This window comes from Lagopus leucura, unplaced genomic scaffold (genome assembly GCF_019238085.1).
Source record: "Lagopus leucura isolate 7727_CA_CO unplaced genomic scaffold, USGS_WTPT01 Super-Scaffold_100157, whole genome shotgun sequence".
NCBI classification, from domain to species: domain Eukaryota; kingdom Metazoa; phylum Chordata; class Aves; order Galliformes; family Phasianidae; genus Lagopus; species Lagopus leucura.
The window spans coordinates 29,390,913-29,409,225 of NW_024962334.1; the positions used below are offsets into that span (position 1 = coordinate 29,390,913).

The 18,313-nt window shown below is 38.5% G+C and overlaps 1 protein-coding gene across 4 annotated transcripts in view; it reads right to left on the reverse strand.

Moving 5' to 3' along the window:
- CDK14 (cyclin dependent kinase 14) overlaps positions 1-18,313 on the reverse strand; it is a 311,217-nt gene that overhangs the window by 236,921 nt on the left and 55,983 nt on the right. For all 4 annotated transcript variants that reach the window (XR_006181895.1, XM_042888949.1, XM_042888948.1 and 1 more), the window contains exon 3: positions 1,950-2,195. Coding sequence is in view for 3 of the 4 variants with exons in the window: in XM_042888949.1 (XP_042744883.1) it covers positions 1,950-2,195 (246 nt within the window). In the remaining variant the exon portion in view is untranslated. The remainder of the gene's footprint in view (positions 1-1,949; positions 2,196-18,313) is intronic.

Here is an 18,313-nt window from a genome sequence, read left to right on the forward strand (position 1 = left end):
AACACATTTCCAAAATAAGTTCCAAACTCTGGAAGCAAAGTAAATGAAAGGATTTTTATTTGAATAGAAACCAAGTGTGCAAAACATTAACAGAAATTAGTAACAAATTCTATGAAGAACAAGACAGAACAGCAGAGATGTGGAATAAGTTAAGACCACAACAAAATGCGAGGACCTTTCAGAAAAAATCATGGACATTGATAGGCGAGCTGCCAACCAATAGTCACGCATCATTCACAAGTAAGCAACATGCAAACTGTAAGTGTAGAAGTTCCTCACCTTCCAAAAAGTTTTATTTCAATAGACATTAGCAAGAAATGAACAGCTGCAGTCTGACCAACAGACAGGATGCTGAATATGCACGGCTTGTAGTCCTTATGCAAAACAATTATCCCCAAAACAATCCAAGAAAAATAAAAGCTCCATCCTTCCTTACCGACTATAGCAGTTTTATGGTAAGAACTCCTTGTTATGAGCTGATGTGGGACATGCAGCAGCTGTATAACACCATATAATACTGAAAAATCACGTTTCTTTTCGCTACAGATGGTTACATTTTAAAAGGTAACCTTTTCTCCAAAGGTCAGTCCCCTAGAGGCATGACATCTTATCCATTAAATTCCCACAGGTTAAGAGAAGCTCATCTGCTGAAAATGAATCTCTGTCACTTCTCCTTACAAGTCTGACAGAATTCAGTCAAACTTCTGTACAGAGGACAGGAGATATCCAGAAGACAGAGCAAAATTAAAGAAAGAAAGAAAGAAAGAAAGAAGACAAATCAACCTTTAAAATTACTTCGTGCCAACTAATATTTGCAGCATTACACACATTCTGCTGAGATCTGCAGTCTTCATCTCAAAGGTCACGTTATTATGAATTCTTTTTCTTGCAAAAGCATAACAGAGATAGTTTTTCAATAATTTTGAAGGTCTTTGGGGGAAAATATGTCTGGGTATTATTCATGGAAGATGTGACATTTTATTTATCTGGTTTCTTTCAAAGTACTTGAGAGAAAAACAACAGTGATGATGTATGGCCAACCCCTTCTCAGTTGTTTTCTCTCACACACACAGTTTCTGACAGGTAAATAAATGCTAGTTTTACTATTTAATTTTAAAAAGAGAATTTTAAAATGTAAACAAAATCTGTCAAATCTGACTGGTTTCTCAAATTACTCTGAAACTAAAATCTAAAAGTCAAAATGCAATACATGTGGTTTCCTACACATTGTGGGAAAAAATTTGTCCACACCAGTAAGTAATCTACAAAATTTGCAATGTAAACATCAAGGCAGCTGTAATGCCAAACCAGGATCAGGAGAAAAATGCTCAAAAATTCCTTAACATACGTAGATACACGTATCACAGATATAGAATCACAGAATATCCAGAGTTGGAAGGAACCCACAGGGATCACTGAGTCTAATTCATGGCTCCATACAGCACCACCCAAAATTAAACCCTGTGACTGAGAGCACTGACAAAACTCTCCTTGAGCTCTGGCACTTGGTGCTGTGACACCAAAGAGCCTGTTATGTGCCCAGTCAGCCTCTGCTGAAGACCCTTTCCCTGACCCAGCTGCCACGAGTCCTCAGCCTCCTCTGCTCTGGGCAGAGCAAACCAGCCGCTCCCTATACACCTTGCTCTCTAGACCCTTCTCTATCTCCATAGCAGGCCCTTCTTTGGATGCTAATAGCTTTATGTCTTTCTCATTGTGTCATCAAAACTACACACAGTGATCAAGGTGAGAAGAATCTCACAACATGTTATCTTTCAATATATATATATTTACATTTTGGTACATATATTTTAAATGAAACATTAGAAATTTGCATTGCAAGCATTTTAATAGCAACATTAGCTTCTGCTTTGTTTCTAAGTTTCTTCTTAAAGAAGAAAACATTTATTCAGTATTATTAACACCCCCAGACACCAGTATTGCAAACTTACAGAGCTAGGGCTGGAATGCCGTCGGACTTTGGGCGATTCCTTCCCTGCAGATGAACTTTTGAAGTTAATGCAAGCGTTGTTCTCTGAATGAACCCTCTTCACTTGATTAGTTGGTTTCTCAAAGGGATCGAAGCTACTCTGCGTCCTCTGGACTCTGACTTTCTTATCCTCAGGAATTGTATCCAGAGGTTTGATCACTGAATCCATTCCCTGGCAGTTCCGTGTAGACATCTTTGTGACACATATCTGAAAGGAAAAAAGCAGCATTCATTGATTTCAACAGGCTGAGTCTGTATCGATCCATGTATCAGCATCGAAAAAGGCCCAGCATTCATAGGCATTCACTTTCTATTGAAATATTGAAATCACATACCCATTTTACATAGGGAATATAAACTGACAGTAATAACAATAAATACACATTTGTATGGTGTTCTAAAAGTTCCTGAAAAAGATAAAACAGAAGAGAAACATACATAACACTTATACATCTGTGTGCTTTCTCATACAGGCTCTTCTTAGCAGCAATACCATTACAGTTTTTTCTTCAATCCAGCTGCTGATATCTGCGAGCAGTATTGATTTCCATTTGTTTAAAATTGGATGTGCCTAAGCTTGAATAAATGATGGCAGTTTGGGTGTGTACCTTGGTACTGGCCTGCCTGAGATCCAATCCCAGTATATTACTGTATTTTTAAATAATGCTTATACAGTGTTATTATTATTATCACCATACGCCTTAGAAAATGAAATCAATAAATCAGTTCTAGGCACTGGGATGTGCAACTGCAGCTTAGCGGTGCACTAAAGCACAGAACTCCCATTCTTCCTTACCGGGAAGCACGATGCTTCCCAGCCCCACAGATGACAGCTTGCTTCCTGAGCCACCCAGGCAGGTTACAGCTCGAGCAAGAGAACTCACTGAGCAGAACAGCCAGCTTAAGACACTCCAGTTGTGTAGTTTTATGTATCTTATGCAGTTTTGTTTTTTTTTTTTTTTTTTTTGCATTCCACTGTCCACTCATCTATCCCATTAGATTGTTCTTTGCAATTTCCCTTGAGGAATTTGGTGCCTTGAAACTCAGCTCATTACAGTTGATCACAGAAATACTAGGTGGCTATTCCTTGTGTTTGAGGTTTCGTGATTTAGGTGATTCACTGTAAAAGCAGATCACAAATTTCTTTTGTACTTTAACAATTAAAGTTTGCTTCTTGTGCAGTGTCACCTAGCCAGGCTGCCATCCACAGCTGAGCCCCAGTTCAAGACACTACGGGCATTACAAGCCACCTTCAGCAGGGTACACATTTCTTCTTATTAACGTGGATTCTCCAAGACTAAAACTTAACCAACTTTTAACTGAGAAAATGAACAGCCTCTCCTCATTCCAAACGATAATACTCTCCCAAGTCAAAATTAAAGCAATTATGTAATTTTGGTCTATTACTTCAGAGAAAAAAGATAAAGAGCTGCTGCACAAAGCATTTTTAATTAGTCTTCTTGTAAAACTAATTGTTTTCTTTTGTCCCCTAAAACAATGACCATGTACAGGCACACACACATACTTCCCACTGTCCTCTCTAGATTTGCCTCCCTGCCATGCTTGCTTCCAAAAAAGGCGTTTCGAGATTATTGTTTTTCTTAGCCTCTGAAAGCCTATGAACTAGACAACGGGGACAAGGGATGGGGAGAGAAAGTTAAAAGCTGATTGTCTTCAAATCACCAAAGGGCACCTGCGAACAGTTAAAATGTTTGGAATCCATAGCTACAAGAGTGCTGTATCTCAATACTTTATCCACTGCAGTCTCCACTTCTCACTCTAATGTGGTTTAAGTAGGCATTGCATTAAAATAAACAAACAAACAAACAATAATAATAATAATAATAAGCACACCTGTTACTATTGATCATCTCTGCATAGGAAACAACAATAGTTTATAATTAGATACTGAAGGGGAATGCTTGCACCTTAAGGTCATTCCATTGAGTCAGGAGTGGGACAAAAGTCCCTGCAATCACCCATTAAGAGCCAGCCTCAGACCTGCAATGGGATGGAGCAAGCCACACACCAGCCAGCCTTCTACACAGAACTCAGGCAATCCACAGGCACAGGGATGCCAGAGTCACCAGGGCAGGAGACAAGACTGCAGAGAGGTGAGCAAGCAGAGATGCTCGCAGCCACCATGAAAACCCTGCTGTCACAAACCTGACTTCCTCTGCTCCAGCCAACTGTGAACTTACTTTACTTATCATGTGACTTATCAGAGGGAATTATCATGCAAATAAGGAATAGTGTATTGAGCAAACGTGATGCTTAATATGTTTTGGAAGCCTTCTTGTGCACATAAGTCATCTTAGATTTCATTGGGATGTCCATAGCACTCTTTGGAACAGCACAGGTCTGAACTCTTCTGCTACACTAATTCAACCTTTTAGGTATCATTTTTCCTTGCACTGTGTTACAAAAGTGATTCCTATAAATTTCAGCCACTCAAATGCATATATACAAAATACATACATATTTTATATATATTTTTTGTATATTTGTAAATACAAATGTTTAATGTCAGAAAAACTCTTAGAACAGTGACTCACTGTATATCACCTGATAGCTCCTTGCTGACAGGAGGTCTGACCTACCTACTCATTTTCACCTTGCTCATTGTGTAAGAGACGGACTGTGCTTCAGCTAAAGCTCAGTATTTGCCTCCTTTAGAAGCTTCTCTGTGTTCCTCAGGATCAATCAATTTATCTCTAAGTCCATTTTGCTGCCTGTAAGACGAGAGTCTTTATAGCCCATCTCATGTTTCAAATGTGTACATAAAGTCATAGGCTCCTTGAAATGGGCACTGTTCTTTTATTCAAGCTGCATGCAGAACAACCCTTACACATTCCAATAAAGATGACAAAGTCATCCACTGCAGTCTCAAAACTAGATGATTCTGTTGAATATCTGCTTAACTACAGTTACTGGAACAAAAAACAAAGTTAAACAAAGTGTAACAGCTCATGACATACAGGAAGTCAATCTAAATGATTCATTACCTCTTCTTTACCTTGCTCTATAAATCTATGTAATGCTGTACCTGATACTGCAGCACAGACACTTACTGGGATGCTGTAAATGCTACCATGGTCTAAAAGCAGCGTTACATAAAGATGTGATTAATGGTACTTGAACTATCACAAATATTTAGACCAAATACACACCATATAGATGATAACTTGTCTGGTCATAAACAAGATAAATTATATTAAGTGCCATATTCATTTAACACAAGCTCCTCCTAGCATGAGCCATTATGCACTTTTAATTATTATTTCTTAAATCATCATACAAATAAATAATACGGTATTTTAACACTGAGCATTTCCTTCCCCTTCAGGAGCTTCTACCACGATTCAGTACTTTTCCCCACCACCAGTTACAGTCAAAGCCTAACTTTCACATGTCAAAACATATTCCAGAAATGACTTGGCTTTTAGAACATGAGCAGTGCAAGTCATAGCTCTCTCTTTCGGAACAGGTAGTTCTGCCAGCAGATCTCATAAGGTTGGGGAACATTTCTCTGTTCTCAGTTTATGCTTTCTCTCTTCTTTATAGGAAACAGGACACAGAAAACCAACCAACTTAATGCATCCAGTAGTAAAGGCCCAAGAAAGTCACCGGTTGATTCACTTTTGAGAACTTTGTAAGCAGAAGGGAGCTGTGCCTGCTTCCCATCGCCAGCGTTCCTGCCTGGCAGAAGGCACAATGAGGGCACTTTCCAAAAGCACGTTGAAAAGCAGATGTAAACATGAGCAGCTACAGAGAGGCAGGAACAAGGGCAGACTTAGTACCAATGTATAAAACACACTTGCCTGCTAGGAAAAAAAGTAAAGCAAAGCAAAGGTGGTATGAGGTATGGAAGGTATTCACACAAGCAAACTCTACATGTAAGACATAAGTACTTCAAATCTCTGAATCTTCCTTTGCTCTCCTCCATAGAGAATGGAGTAGTCCTACAGAAACTATTTTGTTTCGTGTTTTTGTTTTTTCATTTTGAAGATGCTGTTTGGGAAAAGCACTTAGAAATTGTCCAGGGACTCAGCATCTTTATGGGAAATCTGAAAATAGCAATGTATACTTGTTTCTAACAGTGAGCATCCTTGAGCCTGGCCTTGGAAAAAAGATTCCTGTCATCCTAGGTGTAATCTGACAGAAGCACTTCCCTGTGAACATTCTGCCTGTTATATGCAATCTCTAACATTAAATACACAGTTGTATTTCTATACGTTGTCTCACTCCCCACTGCCAGCCTCAACATCAATATTCCAAATAGTCTCCAAAACCACAAGGGATGTCTCATTAATTCTGCATGCCCTGATAGCTGAAGGATATCCCCTTGTTAAACATATCCCTAATTATTTAGTCTGTCTCAACTAAAAAGCTAAGACAAAATGCGAGATGATGAGACAAAAGTCATTTGCCTCTTAAAACCTACAGCACAAAGTCTCACCTGGCAGCTGCCTGAAGAGCTCTTCTCTACTTTTGAAAAATAAAAATAAAGGATGATTTATCTATCTAATCATAGCAGTCATGGCAATTCTAATATTAACTCAAGCTATTATAGCTTCTGGCAATGTAACACAAAATAAAATTTAGTACACTCTGGTACAAGAGGTTATTTTAGTGCTTCTCTTGTGTTTTTATTTATTTAAAGTAAGAACACACCCAGAACATTAAAACATCATACACATTGCAACTCCTAATTCCTTGAGAACCACAAAAAAAGCATGCCAGATTACACTTTCTTATCAGAAAATAGCATATAGCAGACAACAAAACAGCCTGGCCAGCCTTTTTTTCCTGTCATCCCATTCAGTCTCAAGTTGGTTTGAGAAGATCGCAGGGCCACTCTAGGATAAACATGCTTAATCATCACTACATCAGGAAGAATCACTGGACTACTGTTTCCCCTGTGCCCCACTCCAGCATCACAGTGTTTATCATACCTCAAGGCATAATAGCTGCAAACAACTCTTTTTTTTTTTTCCCCAATAAAAATTAAAGCTGAAGAGCCTGAACTTTCAAGTTGCTGCATCAGAGAACTCCATAATATGCTCCATTGAATAAAAGCAAGCATAATTGCTCATGGAATCATTTCTAAATAAACACATCTCATTGACGGCAAAATTCAGAGCTCCCAAGCAAACTTTATTCTTAGAATTAAAGACTGCCAGATTAATTCATTTACAGTTTCAAATTACATAGCATTTAAAGAGTGAGAGTAATCAGTTAAAACATGTAAGTAATTTACAGTCCTTACGGGTCATGAATTTTCAAACAGTCATGAACGTCCCCTGAATTAATTCCCTGCTGGGGTACTTAGAAAAAGAAAGGCTGTCGCATATCACTGGACTTTATTCAGGTAAATAAAGGCATTCTCAGTAACGAAGAACAATCCTTTCTTAAGCTTTGGCATGACAGAACCAACATCCCAACACACTGATGGAAAAATAAATAAATGTGTCTGTATGCTGTAAAGACTGCTCTAAAGCTCATTGTGTCTTCTAGGAGGATGCATTGTGCTCATTTGTTGGGTTTTTTTTCCTATCTAGTACTCTGCAAATTTTTGCTTTGGTCATCCACTGGGTAGTACTTATGCAAAATGTTAAAAAAATAAATAAGTCAACATTCAAGTTTTGATGCCATTCTTTCGTATTAGGCATTGCTACTGAGTACATCCTGGGAAAAAAAAGTGGTCAGTTGGGTAAATACAAGAGGAAAGATCCAAAATTCTTACTAAAAATAGTAAGCAGAACATCTGAATTCCCCTATTTGGACTGTTTTCAACAGAAGTAGTACGATAAGACCCCATACAGGGAAAACAATGATCTAGCACCCATGATGGAGAAATACAAAGGAAAAAAACACAAAACAAAACTGAATAACTGGAAGCAAGGAAGTCACTTAACTTCTCTGCAGTTTCATTTTTCTGTTTGTAATAACAATCCTGCCCCTGTCACAAGGAGAAACCAGGAGAACCAGGAGCACTAATTAATTTTGCAAAGCACTTGGGCTTTTGTAAGTGAAATGTTATGAAGATATAGATTATAATTTGTAAAGCCAAAGCCCTCTGGAAGGTAGCACAACAATCTCATTACTGCTGAGAACAAGATTTAGCACTTGAATTTAGTTGATGGATATAAGAAGGAAAAAAAATCATAGTGAAGTGGCTACAAACAACAACTGAACTGAGGGCATACAGCCAACATTAATTTTACTGAAAAATCCTACCTGCATATATTTTCATTATCTTCTATAAGCATGTTCTTTTACATCGTGACTTGGTACCGTGGCAATTGAGAAATACACGAGTCATTTGCAGATTCTTGCAGCACTGGAATTTGACATTTGCTACTTACAAAACATCATTTGGGAATGTTCTGGAGCACTGTAAGTGGTTTTGTTCAAAATTAAAAAGGAACTGACAATGTTGGAGGCTCATTCTCTTTGGAGGGAGCTATAATTGTCACAACAGGCCTGTCACACACAGGTGGCTATGCTCTATACCCACTCCAAGAAGGCTTGCAGCTGCCCCTGCAACAACCTCAGGTAGAAACACCAGAACAAACAGACCAAGAAATGAATTTAATAGGAAGGAAAACTGGGGTCATGCTATTCAGGAAGATCAACAAAGAATGAGTGTTAAGGGAACAAAAATTTCTGAAAGGAGAAGTAGAGCATGTAATGCTACAAGACATCATCTGTGATTTCATACTGGCACAACCAGCACAGTCAGGCCCAAACTTAAGAGACGTCCTTCAGCGCTCACCTTTCCCTGTAATTATATGCACCAAGCCTCTGGCTTGAACATTTGATGGCATAGCTACAAAGAACAGTGAGAAAACTCAAGACAGAAAAATAAAGGGAAAAAATGAAGCAGAAGAAAGAGAGCAATGGAAGGAGGGAGGGGATGAGGGAAGAAAGGAAGAAGGGATGTGAGGAAAAAAATGGTAGTAAGACATGGCCTGTTCTGATGGTCTGCCATTTCTGTCTGGTGACCTCGGGGCTAACAGGCTCTACTATGTCCCAGAACTGTCACGCATATCCTCAGGTATTATGTATTTAACTTCATGTGGATACAGCAATCGCTAACTATGTCAGCTATGAACTAGCAGCTACAGCTGAAGGGAGAGCCCTGAGACTCAAAGTGGCATCCAGTGATATCACAGGATCCATGCTGCACCTAGCACAAACTTGCTCATAAATCTGTGAGACAGCCCATCTCAGAGATTTATTCCAAAAATGGCCTTTTTATTTTTGAACTCAAAGCTCATGTTAAACCAACTGTCTTTGTCATATGGAAGAACGCAAATACAAAAAGGTCACTGGAGTGCCAGATGGAAGAATTTTTGAACTGAAAGCTCTGACATTAATTCTCTGTTTGTCTGAAACACAGAACTCAATGAGCAGATTAAATGTCTGTGCTGAATTGCCAAGTGTGAAACAAGTCACTCTCATATAAAGGCCAACTGATCAGACCTGAACTAAGAGTCCCATAATCACACCAATCTGAGAAAAAGTTTAAACACCTGAATCAAGGAAAAAAAAGTATCATACTGGAAGTTACAGTGGGCAGTGCTTACACAACTTCCCAGCCAAACTTGCACTGCAGCATGTACTTATTCTGCTAAATTAGTACCTAAAAATTAGCACGATTAGTGAATTGAGCATAATCCTAGGGGTGAGAAATCACTGCACGTGATTATATGCCCCTTGAACAAGGCAAGGTGGAGCTGAGCATTTCTACAATTAATGTTTTTGTTCTGTTCACAGCACAGCTTAGCTTCAGAAAAGCGAGTTTTCAGTCCATTAAATTTAATGTTCACAGAGGAAAAAAAAAAATGTCTGATTTTGAAGAGAGCCCAGACTAGACCTTGGGTGTTGAAAAGCCTACATATGTCCTTGCAGCAAATCCTGCTCCACAACAACAGCAGTCAGGAGTCACCTAAGGACAGGGTCTCAACTGAAGGTCACCCAGAAGTCCTGACAGCCTGTGACATACATTAAAAGAGACAGAAACTCAATGGAGCAGATATAATGGGGAGCGTCTCTCTATTTTTGTACTTATGCCCTACAACAGCTCCAGTAAATACATTCTTTCTTTTACCTGCCTGATGCTCGAGTTTTATGCAAATTAAATATCACATTTCTGAGGCTCTTCCTGGAGTTAGCACTGGGCTGCTGCTCCCATTGCCCCAGTTCAGGATTTGCTGCACCCAGAATCAGAAAGGCTGGTCCTCCAGGGGCCAAACAGGAGGGCAGAGGTAGCAGCATGGCAGATGGCCGCCAGCAAGTGGCATTCACCAGCAGCACCAGCAATACTGGGGAAAAACAGCCTGAACACATATAGGCTCCCATGAAATCGTGGCAGGTGGTCTTTATATTATTTTGCTTAGTTACTCAGTTGTATCTGTTGTCTACCCCCCTCTGTTACCATATGAACAGCATTTAAAAATAAAGATTAAAAAAATATATATTTTCAATCCTTTTCCCATACCAACCTCCTGCTCCTACAGATGGCTCCATGCACCACTGCGAGTTTATGCAGTTTTCTTCTCATAAGTGCATTATTAATAGTTTTTTTTGGTTGGTTGGTTGGTTTTTTAAATTAACATTCTATTGTCTGAGTTCGCAGGTATATATTTTTATTTTATCCTCCAACACTCCCCCCAGTCACAAAGTAATCAAGGGCATATCCATAAATGCAGAAAGTCTTCCCACTACCAGTCTGAAGTGTGAGAAATCTTGAGAGACTTGACAGCAAAATGCCTATTCTTGCTAAATTCTGAGGCTGTGTCAATAGGGTTTCTAAGAAAATAAATGGTAAACAACTCTATGACTTCAAAACAAGTTTTACTTAGCTCCCTTAGGCTCCTTTGCCTATGCTTGCAAGCCACTTGATTATTTTTCAGGTATTATCAAGTAATTTCATTTGAAAATAAAAGCACTATTTGTTCTCCTACAAGCAGAGACTACAACAAAAATACCACTGTTGGTCAGATCTGGTCGTGCAACTGAGGATATAATACTTAAAAGTCAACAACAGTATTAAAATGCAACTACATTTGTTTATATGGTGAGTCTGAAGTCAGATGAAAGCAATGAAATATGATAAATCAAGTTTTTATCTCATAATTTAAATGAGCCAGAACATTTGATTCAGACTGAAAACCAGTCAAAGATTGTTTTAAGAATGCAAGACTGAAGGGCTCTTTTCTTATAAAAAGAAAAGAGGAAAGGGATAAGTTATACAATTATCTTTCTAAAATAAATGCCTTTGGAGATGGAAAGATTTTACAGCCATTTGCCTTCATTACACCAAAGCACATGCTCTGTAGTCCACTGCAAATCATTAGGAATCTCACATACTACCAAAAGACCCTTATGAAGTACCTAGCAAAAAATAATCCGAGACTAGAGCAGTAAATTAGTTGGATTCCTTTTTGCTCCATTCAAGCCCATTCCTTTATAAAAATATGTGCCTATATATATACAAATAACCATTTTTTTTTTCTTCTTCCCTTTCTTTCCTGCTCTTGCAAAGCTCCTTCTTACTAACTTTACCAAGAGCTAGATGACAGTTCTTCATTTCAAGTTGCTAGTGCATTTCAAAGTTTCATTCTAGAACAAAGAAAGAAATCTCCTACTCTTAGGTGCTTCACCCCTGAGGTCAACAACCTTACAGCTTAAGAAATGTAGCTTCCCAGGCAAAGCAATGTCACAAGGAAAGACAATCTCTCACAGTAATGCCAGATCTGGTCCCTTACATATTATCTTCCAAGCCACTGAATTTGACAAGGTATCCTCTATCATATCAGTATAAAGATATAGCAAGAAAAAAAAAAGCTAAATCTTTGTCATTATTCTGTCACCTGAATACTCTTCAAAGATATGAAATAACCCATATTCCAATCCCATCTCCCAGAAATCTTAGAAACAGCCATCCATGATCTTTCTGCTGATATTTCTTTTTATGAAAATCTGATAGTTCAGATGAGGATGACAAGTCCAGATTCACTCACTATTAAATTAAGAGAGTTCTCACCTGTGTTTGGATCCAATACATCTATTTTTTTGCTGTTGTTGTTGCTTTCCAGATAAAAGATCTGGATACAGAATTCTTCCAAACTAGAATGAAAAGTCTTAAAGGAATTTTCCAGCAACTACTGTAAATTTATCAGACTTGCAGTAGCACAATACCTTGCAAAGCAAATAGTGCAAGAAAGCATAGTGAAACTTGCTTCTCTGTACATAATGTGCTATGCTGGAAAAAAAATGGCACAATTCCTGCAAGTGTCCTACATCTCATAATTCAGGATTTTGTCTGGGGCTCTAATGAAAATTGTAACAGCCAAATTTATTCAGCATATCGAGAACACTCAAGGATATCTTCTTTGCAAAGATGTATAAAGCTTAAATGGAGAGGTTTCAAAATGACAGTGAGAAGAGTTCATTATAAGGACAATGGTAATGTGAGAATTCTCTGAACAGCAAAGAGATAATGCTCAATTTTCAAAAAACTAGGTATCTCAACAGAAAAGTAAAAATCACTGCTGTTTCTTTGATGAGTTCAAGGGAAAACGTGTGCTGCAGTAGACTTATGAGTGTGCTCAAATCAATTCCAGAGAGAAAGCCCTAACAAAACAATCGAGTCTGCTGCAGTCAGTGGCAATTTGTGCCACCAAAGCTGGGAGTTCATCTCAAATGACTTGCAACAAACAACAAAATCCAAGCAGTAAATTGGTTCAAAAACTCATGTCTAGCATCCAAGAACACCAGTAAGAAGTCCTCTGTCTCTACAGTGCAGTATCTCACATGAAAACACTTCACAAAACTGAGACTGACTGCAGTTATTTTGTGAGTATTTTCTTACATGGCTGCCTAACAACAGTAAAAACCCATTTTGTAATGATACCCTATTTGGTATCTGGACTACTTGGCCAGAAACAGTTAATTCCTTGCCCACCTGCAAGTTACAAGTGGCAGTTTCCCCATTTCCCCAGGTGAGACAAAACACTTTCCAAAACAACTCTTCTTTATGACATAACAATATTTGTACCCGATACTTTATTATCAGAAGATATTTGTTCATAGAGAAGAACACTACTTAGGTAGAAGTCCAGAAAAACATTTCACACACATTCTCTACAGTTTTGAATACTTTTTCTTTGCACTTCTACAAAGATTTATTGACTGAAAGAGGATATATTCAAGTGTACTGAGCCTGTAGGACCAGACCACAACAGAGAGAAATTAAATGAAGCCACGCCTTCACAATGCGCAAACTGGCATTATGCTCTTATTTCGAGTGGCTTTATTCCCTCATTGCTCTGTTTGCAACATCTGGTATTTTTCTCTCCAGGTAAGTCATATACAGTTTAATATTAACAAGCATCCTACACAGCAAAACTGAAATTTAAATAACATGAATCCAATACAATTTCCTGTATAAATGATATAAACTGGGTCAAATTCTTGCTGACATTCTCTCTGTTACTAGTTGAGATTACTCTACATTTATATAAAGTCTAGCTGAAGTTTATCACAAATCTTTTTAAATCAGAAGCTACAATGGATCCCATAGTCATTAAGACAGCAAGTTCTACTGTAGCAGTAACTTAGAAAAATTGTAATAATAAATACTGAAAAGGTTTGTAAAACAAAGCAAAAATCCCACCAACAACTTTAATGCCATTTCTGACCAGTGTGCATTCATAGGCCAGTTCAGAATTCATAGAGGAAATTCATGTAAGACCCGTCTACCTAAAAATATGACACAAAAAAGAATACAACCTCAATACTTACGTCAAATAGAGGGAAAAGTTCAAAAGATATTTTTACATGCTCTGCTTATGCTGTTGATTCAAAAAATCTGACAAAATCAGGTAACTCTCTGAATGCAACAAGCAACACAATGATAAATTGCTATTCGACCATTTGCTCTTTTCTAAATTGCTAAAGCCAGAATAGGCTTCTAGTAGGGCGTGGAGTGGAAGATATCAGTGAAACACATGCCACACCCAAACAAGATGCATATAATCATTACTTGTGGAAATAGATAATAAACTTACATCAAAAGCAAAAAGTAGTCACAGAAAGGTATTGACCCCAGAAAATATAGAACAATAAAGAAGTACAAAGAAGCTCTTCATTACAGATGGAACTGCTGCTAGGAGAAGACCTGACTTGAATGTTGATGGTGAGATTTTTTTTTTACTTAAAAATAGTCCTTTTTCCTTAAATAAGCACCTTCCTGTTTGTGTACCTTCCTAACAAGGTTTCAAATGAAAGATATACGAGAGATGCTGAAAGCCACTCTTGAACTACCTGAGGGAACTAAAACTCCGATAGCATTATATTTAACCTGAGATTCTTGATTCTAGATCTAAAGTATACAGATTCTATACAAACAGAAGAATGTAATTTAAAAAATACTTTTTTCTTTAGAAAAAGGCTTTTAGAGAACGGGTATCACACAGTGTCCTTCCCCGTTGTTTCAGGTCATATTTGCCAGGATACTCACCATTTCAACACGCTTTGCAAGATATAATTATCAATCTATTGCTACCTGAAACATCCCAGGACCCCAATGGGAAATAAACCCAAAGCTGCCTGGAGCTGCAAAACAATTGATGCTCCTGTGGGCTTTAAGGTCACACCCTAGCACTCATATTTACAGTCAGCAAATTTTCAAGTGCAAGATCCTCACCTGACCCCGGCTGAGCATTTCCACAAGCTCTTTCCCCCTGCAAATTCCTGCTGACCACACAGGTCAGGCCAGGCCAGCGCACTGAAAACAGCGTGAGGCGAAATGCTCAGTGGTAGCTGGCACTGTGCATGGATTTTCCTTAAGAACAAAATTATCTCTTACCTACAACAGCTGGATGCCACCGGAGCTTTGTGACTCATACTTTTGGTCCCCAGGCCAACCATGAGTTGTGACTGACTACGGATTTGTGTACTGCAGTCTAATCACAAGCTCTTTTGATAGTATTATCCATTTCCTTGTCTGCGGGGTTTCAGAGAAACGAGACTGGCCTGCCAGAGAAGAGGGCCTATCCAAGTGGGAAGTAGCACATAGGTCAGCTCTTTAAATAGCCTGTCTGAGCTCATAGGATTAGAGAAAAAAAAAATATTAAAATCAGTGTGGGGGTTTGTCATTAAGTTTTTCCACAATAAAATAGATTAAAAAACAATGAGGTGACCACTCTTGCTGTACGACTTCTAAGCCAGGCTAACATCCTTTGCAAGGAGATAGAGTGTAGACAACCCAAACTTTAGTCTGATTCACAACTTTTTGTAACTCTTCCTATCTGGAATTATTGAGGATAATGACAAATATTCGTTCCCCAGTTAAGTTCTAACCTCCACAGATGATCAGTCTCACTACAAAACTGATGCACATTGCTTCACACCAGTGAAGGTCGTAACCTTTACGGAGCATTCAGCAGTACTTGCCAATTGAACTATGCACATCTTACATTTCCCACCTGCATGCACAACTTTTGACCAAGTTTTCCACGTTATATAATATTTTTTGCCCTGATTAATTTGGGATGTGTTTAGCTAAATCTTAGCATAAAAAAATTCCAAAGCATTACTGATTTCTTAAGATCAGAAAACTAAAATGTGTGAACCTCAGAGACAATAACACAATGGACACAGCAGGTAGTTTCAACACCTGGGGAGAAAATCAGCTTGAGAAACAAAAGCTTTTACTGGACAAAATAGCTTTCACAAGTATACGTGGATGAAAAAAAAAAACATGGCTAAGAAATACTCTAATTGAACATTTTCTTTAAAGAATCCCATGTGCCTAAGAGCTCCTAGACTTTCACTGCTTGCACAAAGTAAAAGCAAACAAATGGCTGGATTACTTCTACACATCACCCAATGAGATATGCACTGAAGGTATGCAAAAGGTCTGAAAGTATAAGCAAAGCTTTTAAGGTTATTTTTGAACCAAAAAGAAGCATTTCTATTTTTTTCTGACAAAACTGTGCAAGTTTGTAGACTGTGTGAAACTGCCCACTTCACATCACTTACACTGCAGTACATACAGTATTACACAGAGAGTTGTTTTTAAATAAGGAGCAGCAATAAAATAATAATGAAAATTTCAGAAAATAATTGATAGGACTAAATCTTCCCCCTTTAATAGCATTCAGTGACTAAGAAAAAAAAACACCTTAATTGGCAAGTACAGAAAAAAACAAACAGGCACTGCTGTCAAACTAGCTATTTGATCCCACGTTGATATACAACTGATTGCTTTTTGAATTATAATTCACACACTGCACAAAGCATTAACATGTTTGCCTAGAAGTAAAACTCCCCTGCTTTTACCCTTAACCATTAATAGCAAAACTATTTCATCATTCTACCTTTACTATCAGAGTTGGTTTTCTTTAAGTACTAGAACATATGGTGAAATACATTTATTGGATTTCTGTTGAGTTTAACCTATGACTTGACTTATCTGTCAGCTAAGTCATCAAAAATACTTCAAATTATTCCACACAGTGGCCACATTTTAAACTATGACATACAAATAATTAGTGCTGCTTTTCCCCTCCTCTCTTTTCCTGAACACACTCCTTCCTGAAGCTCACATACATGTTGAAAATTTCCACTAAGACCCAAAATGCCACCAATGCACTCCTACATAAGCATTCAAGAACAATTACTTAAAATGACTCCCTCACTATTTGTTGTATTAAATAAAGACAGCATGTGATTGAAATAATCACAGAGCTTCATAAGGTAAAAAGATATTCTGACCTCCATGGTATAACCTGCATTTAGAAGGGATCATTTTAATTTTATCTCCCCACACCAAGCAGAACTGTAACTGATAAAGACATTCATTCAGATCTAGCAAGATGCACTGACTTGTTAGCAGAGATGAAGAAGTGGCTGATCATGTCCTTCACTCACTCGTCCCAGAGGGCATTCAGCCAAGCATATATCAGAAAAAAATTGTCCATACTATCCTCTTAATGCAATAATAAATAAGGCTGCCGGAGAGAGAAATACAAAGCAGTAGCAAGAAAAGCATTGCTTTTCAGCTTCTCCTACCTTTTCCCTGATATTTACAAACCGCAGGCAGCGCTGCCGGGGAGTCTCACCAGGGTGGCTGCCGAGAGGTCTCATGTGGCATCCCCAGCTTCCACCGCCTTCCTCCGTCGGGATTTTAAGCATTCCAAAGAAAACCCACCCTGACATGCACAGAACGCATCCTGCTCAAGTTGGAAGCATGTGATAACTAGGCTTCAGGTTTAAGCAGGCAAGCCCAGCGCTCGCCTAATGCCAGGCATTTAAATGAGCCCCATCTTACCGTTGTGTTGTTGCCTCGATCAGGTTAGATCCGCCGGCAACTCTTTGACATGTCTCTGGCAATGTTAGTGTTTGCAGCCAGGCCAGGCTCATTCAGCAACTGAATGAATTCACAACATCTTTCTGCACTAGCAAGCTGAAACGCTACGGCTGTACTACAGCTAAGAAAGGGGGAAATCTAAAGCAGAAAACAAAGAAATCCCTAAAGACAGGGTAATCCCAGTGGAATAAAATATAAAGGGTACAGATGAGCACCAAGGGTACAGTATTTCTCTGTCTAAATTTCACCAGCAATCCCATGCTCTTTCTAAAAACACTTTTTTTTCTTTTTTTTTTTTAAGAGACGTGATGGACTTGCCTGTGGAGTTCCCAGAAAGGCAGACTATCCAGGCTCTGCTGCAGCACTGCAGCCAAAGTAACCATGCATATGCTATCTAGGCAATTTACAGCAGTCTTTTTGAAAAGGTATTGATTTACAATGTAGCACTGCCTCAACCGAATGCATAGCTGCAGCCAAAATATCTAATGATGATTTCAGAGGAATTACGGAAAAAAACTCAACATTCAACCAAAAGGATGCAACTAATCATCCCCAATTCAATTATGTCCCAGTCCTGAAGGAAGCCAGCAAGTTCTCGAGTGACAAATGACATTAAAACAATAACCTAAGGGCATCTGAAAATAAGAATTATGAATGCCACTGTCTGCTTCCACAGGAAAAATAAATATGAAAAAGCATTTAAAATTTATTGAGCCAAAATACGAACTAGAAAGTTAATTCCAGCACTGTAACAATGAAATCTAATGTTTAATTTACAAACATACAAACATACAGAGCTGTGAGTAAGCGACAGACACCTGGGCTGTGCTGGGAAGACACGGCTGAGCCCAAGCAAGCTTAGGTGTGGTACAAGGGAAAAGAGGGCAGCAGAACAAACCCACAAGGAAGGCTTCTCCAGCAGAGAGGCAGCAAATCTTCTC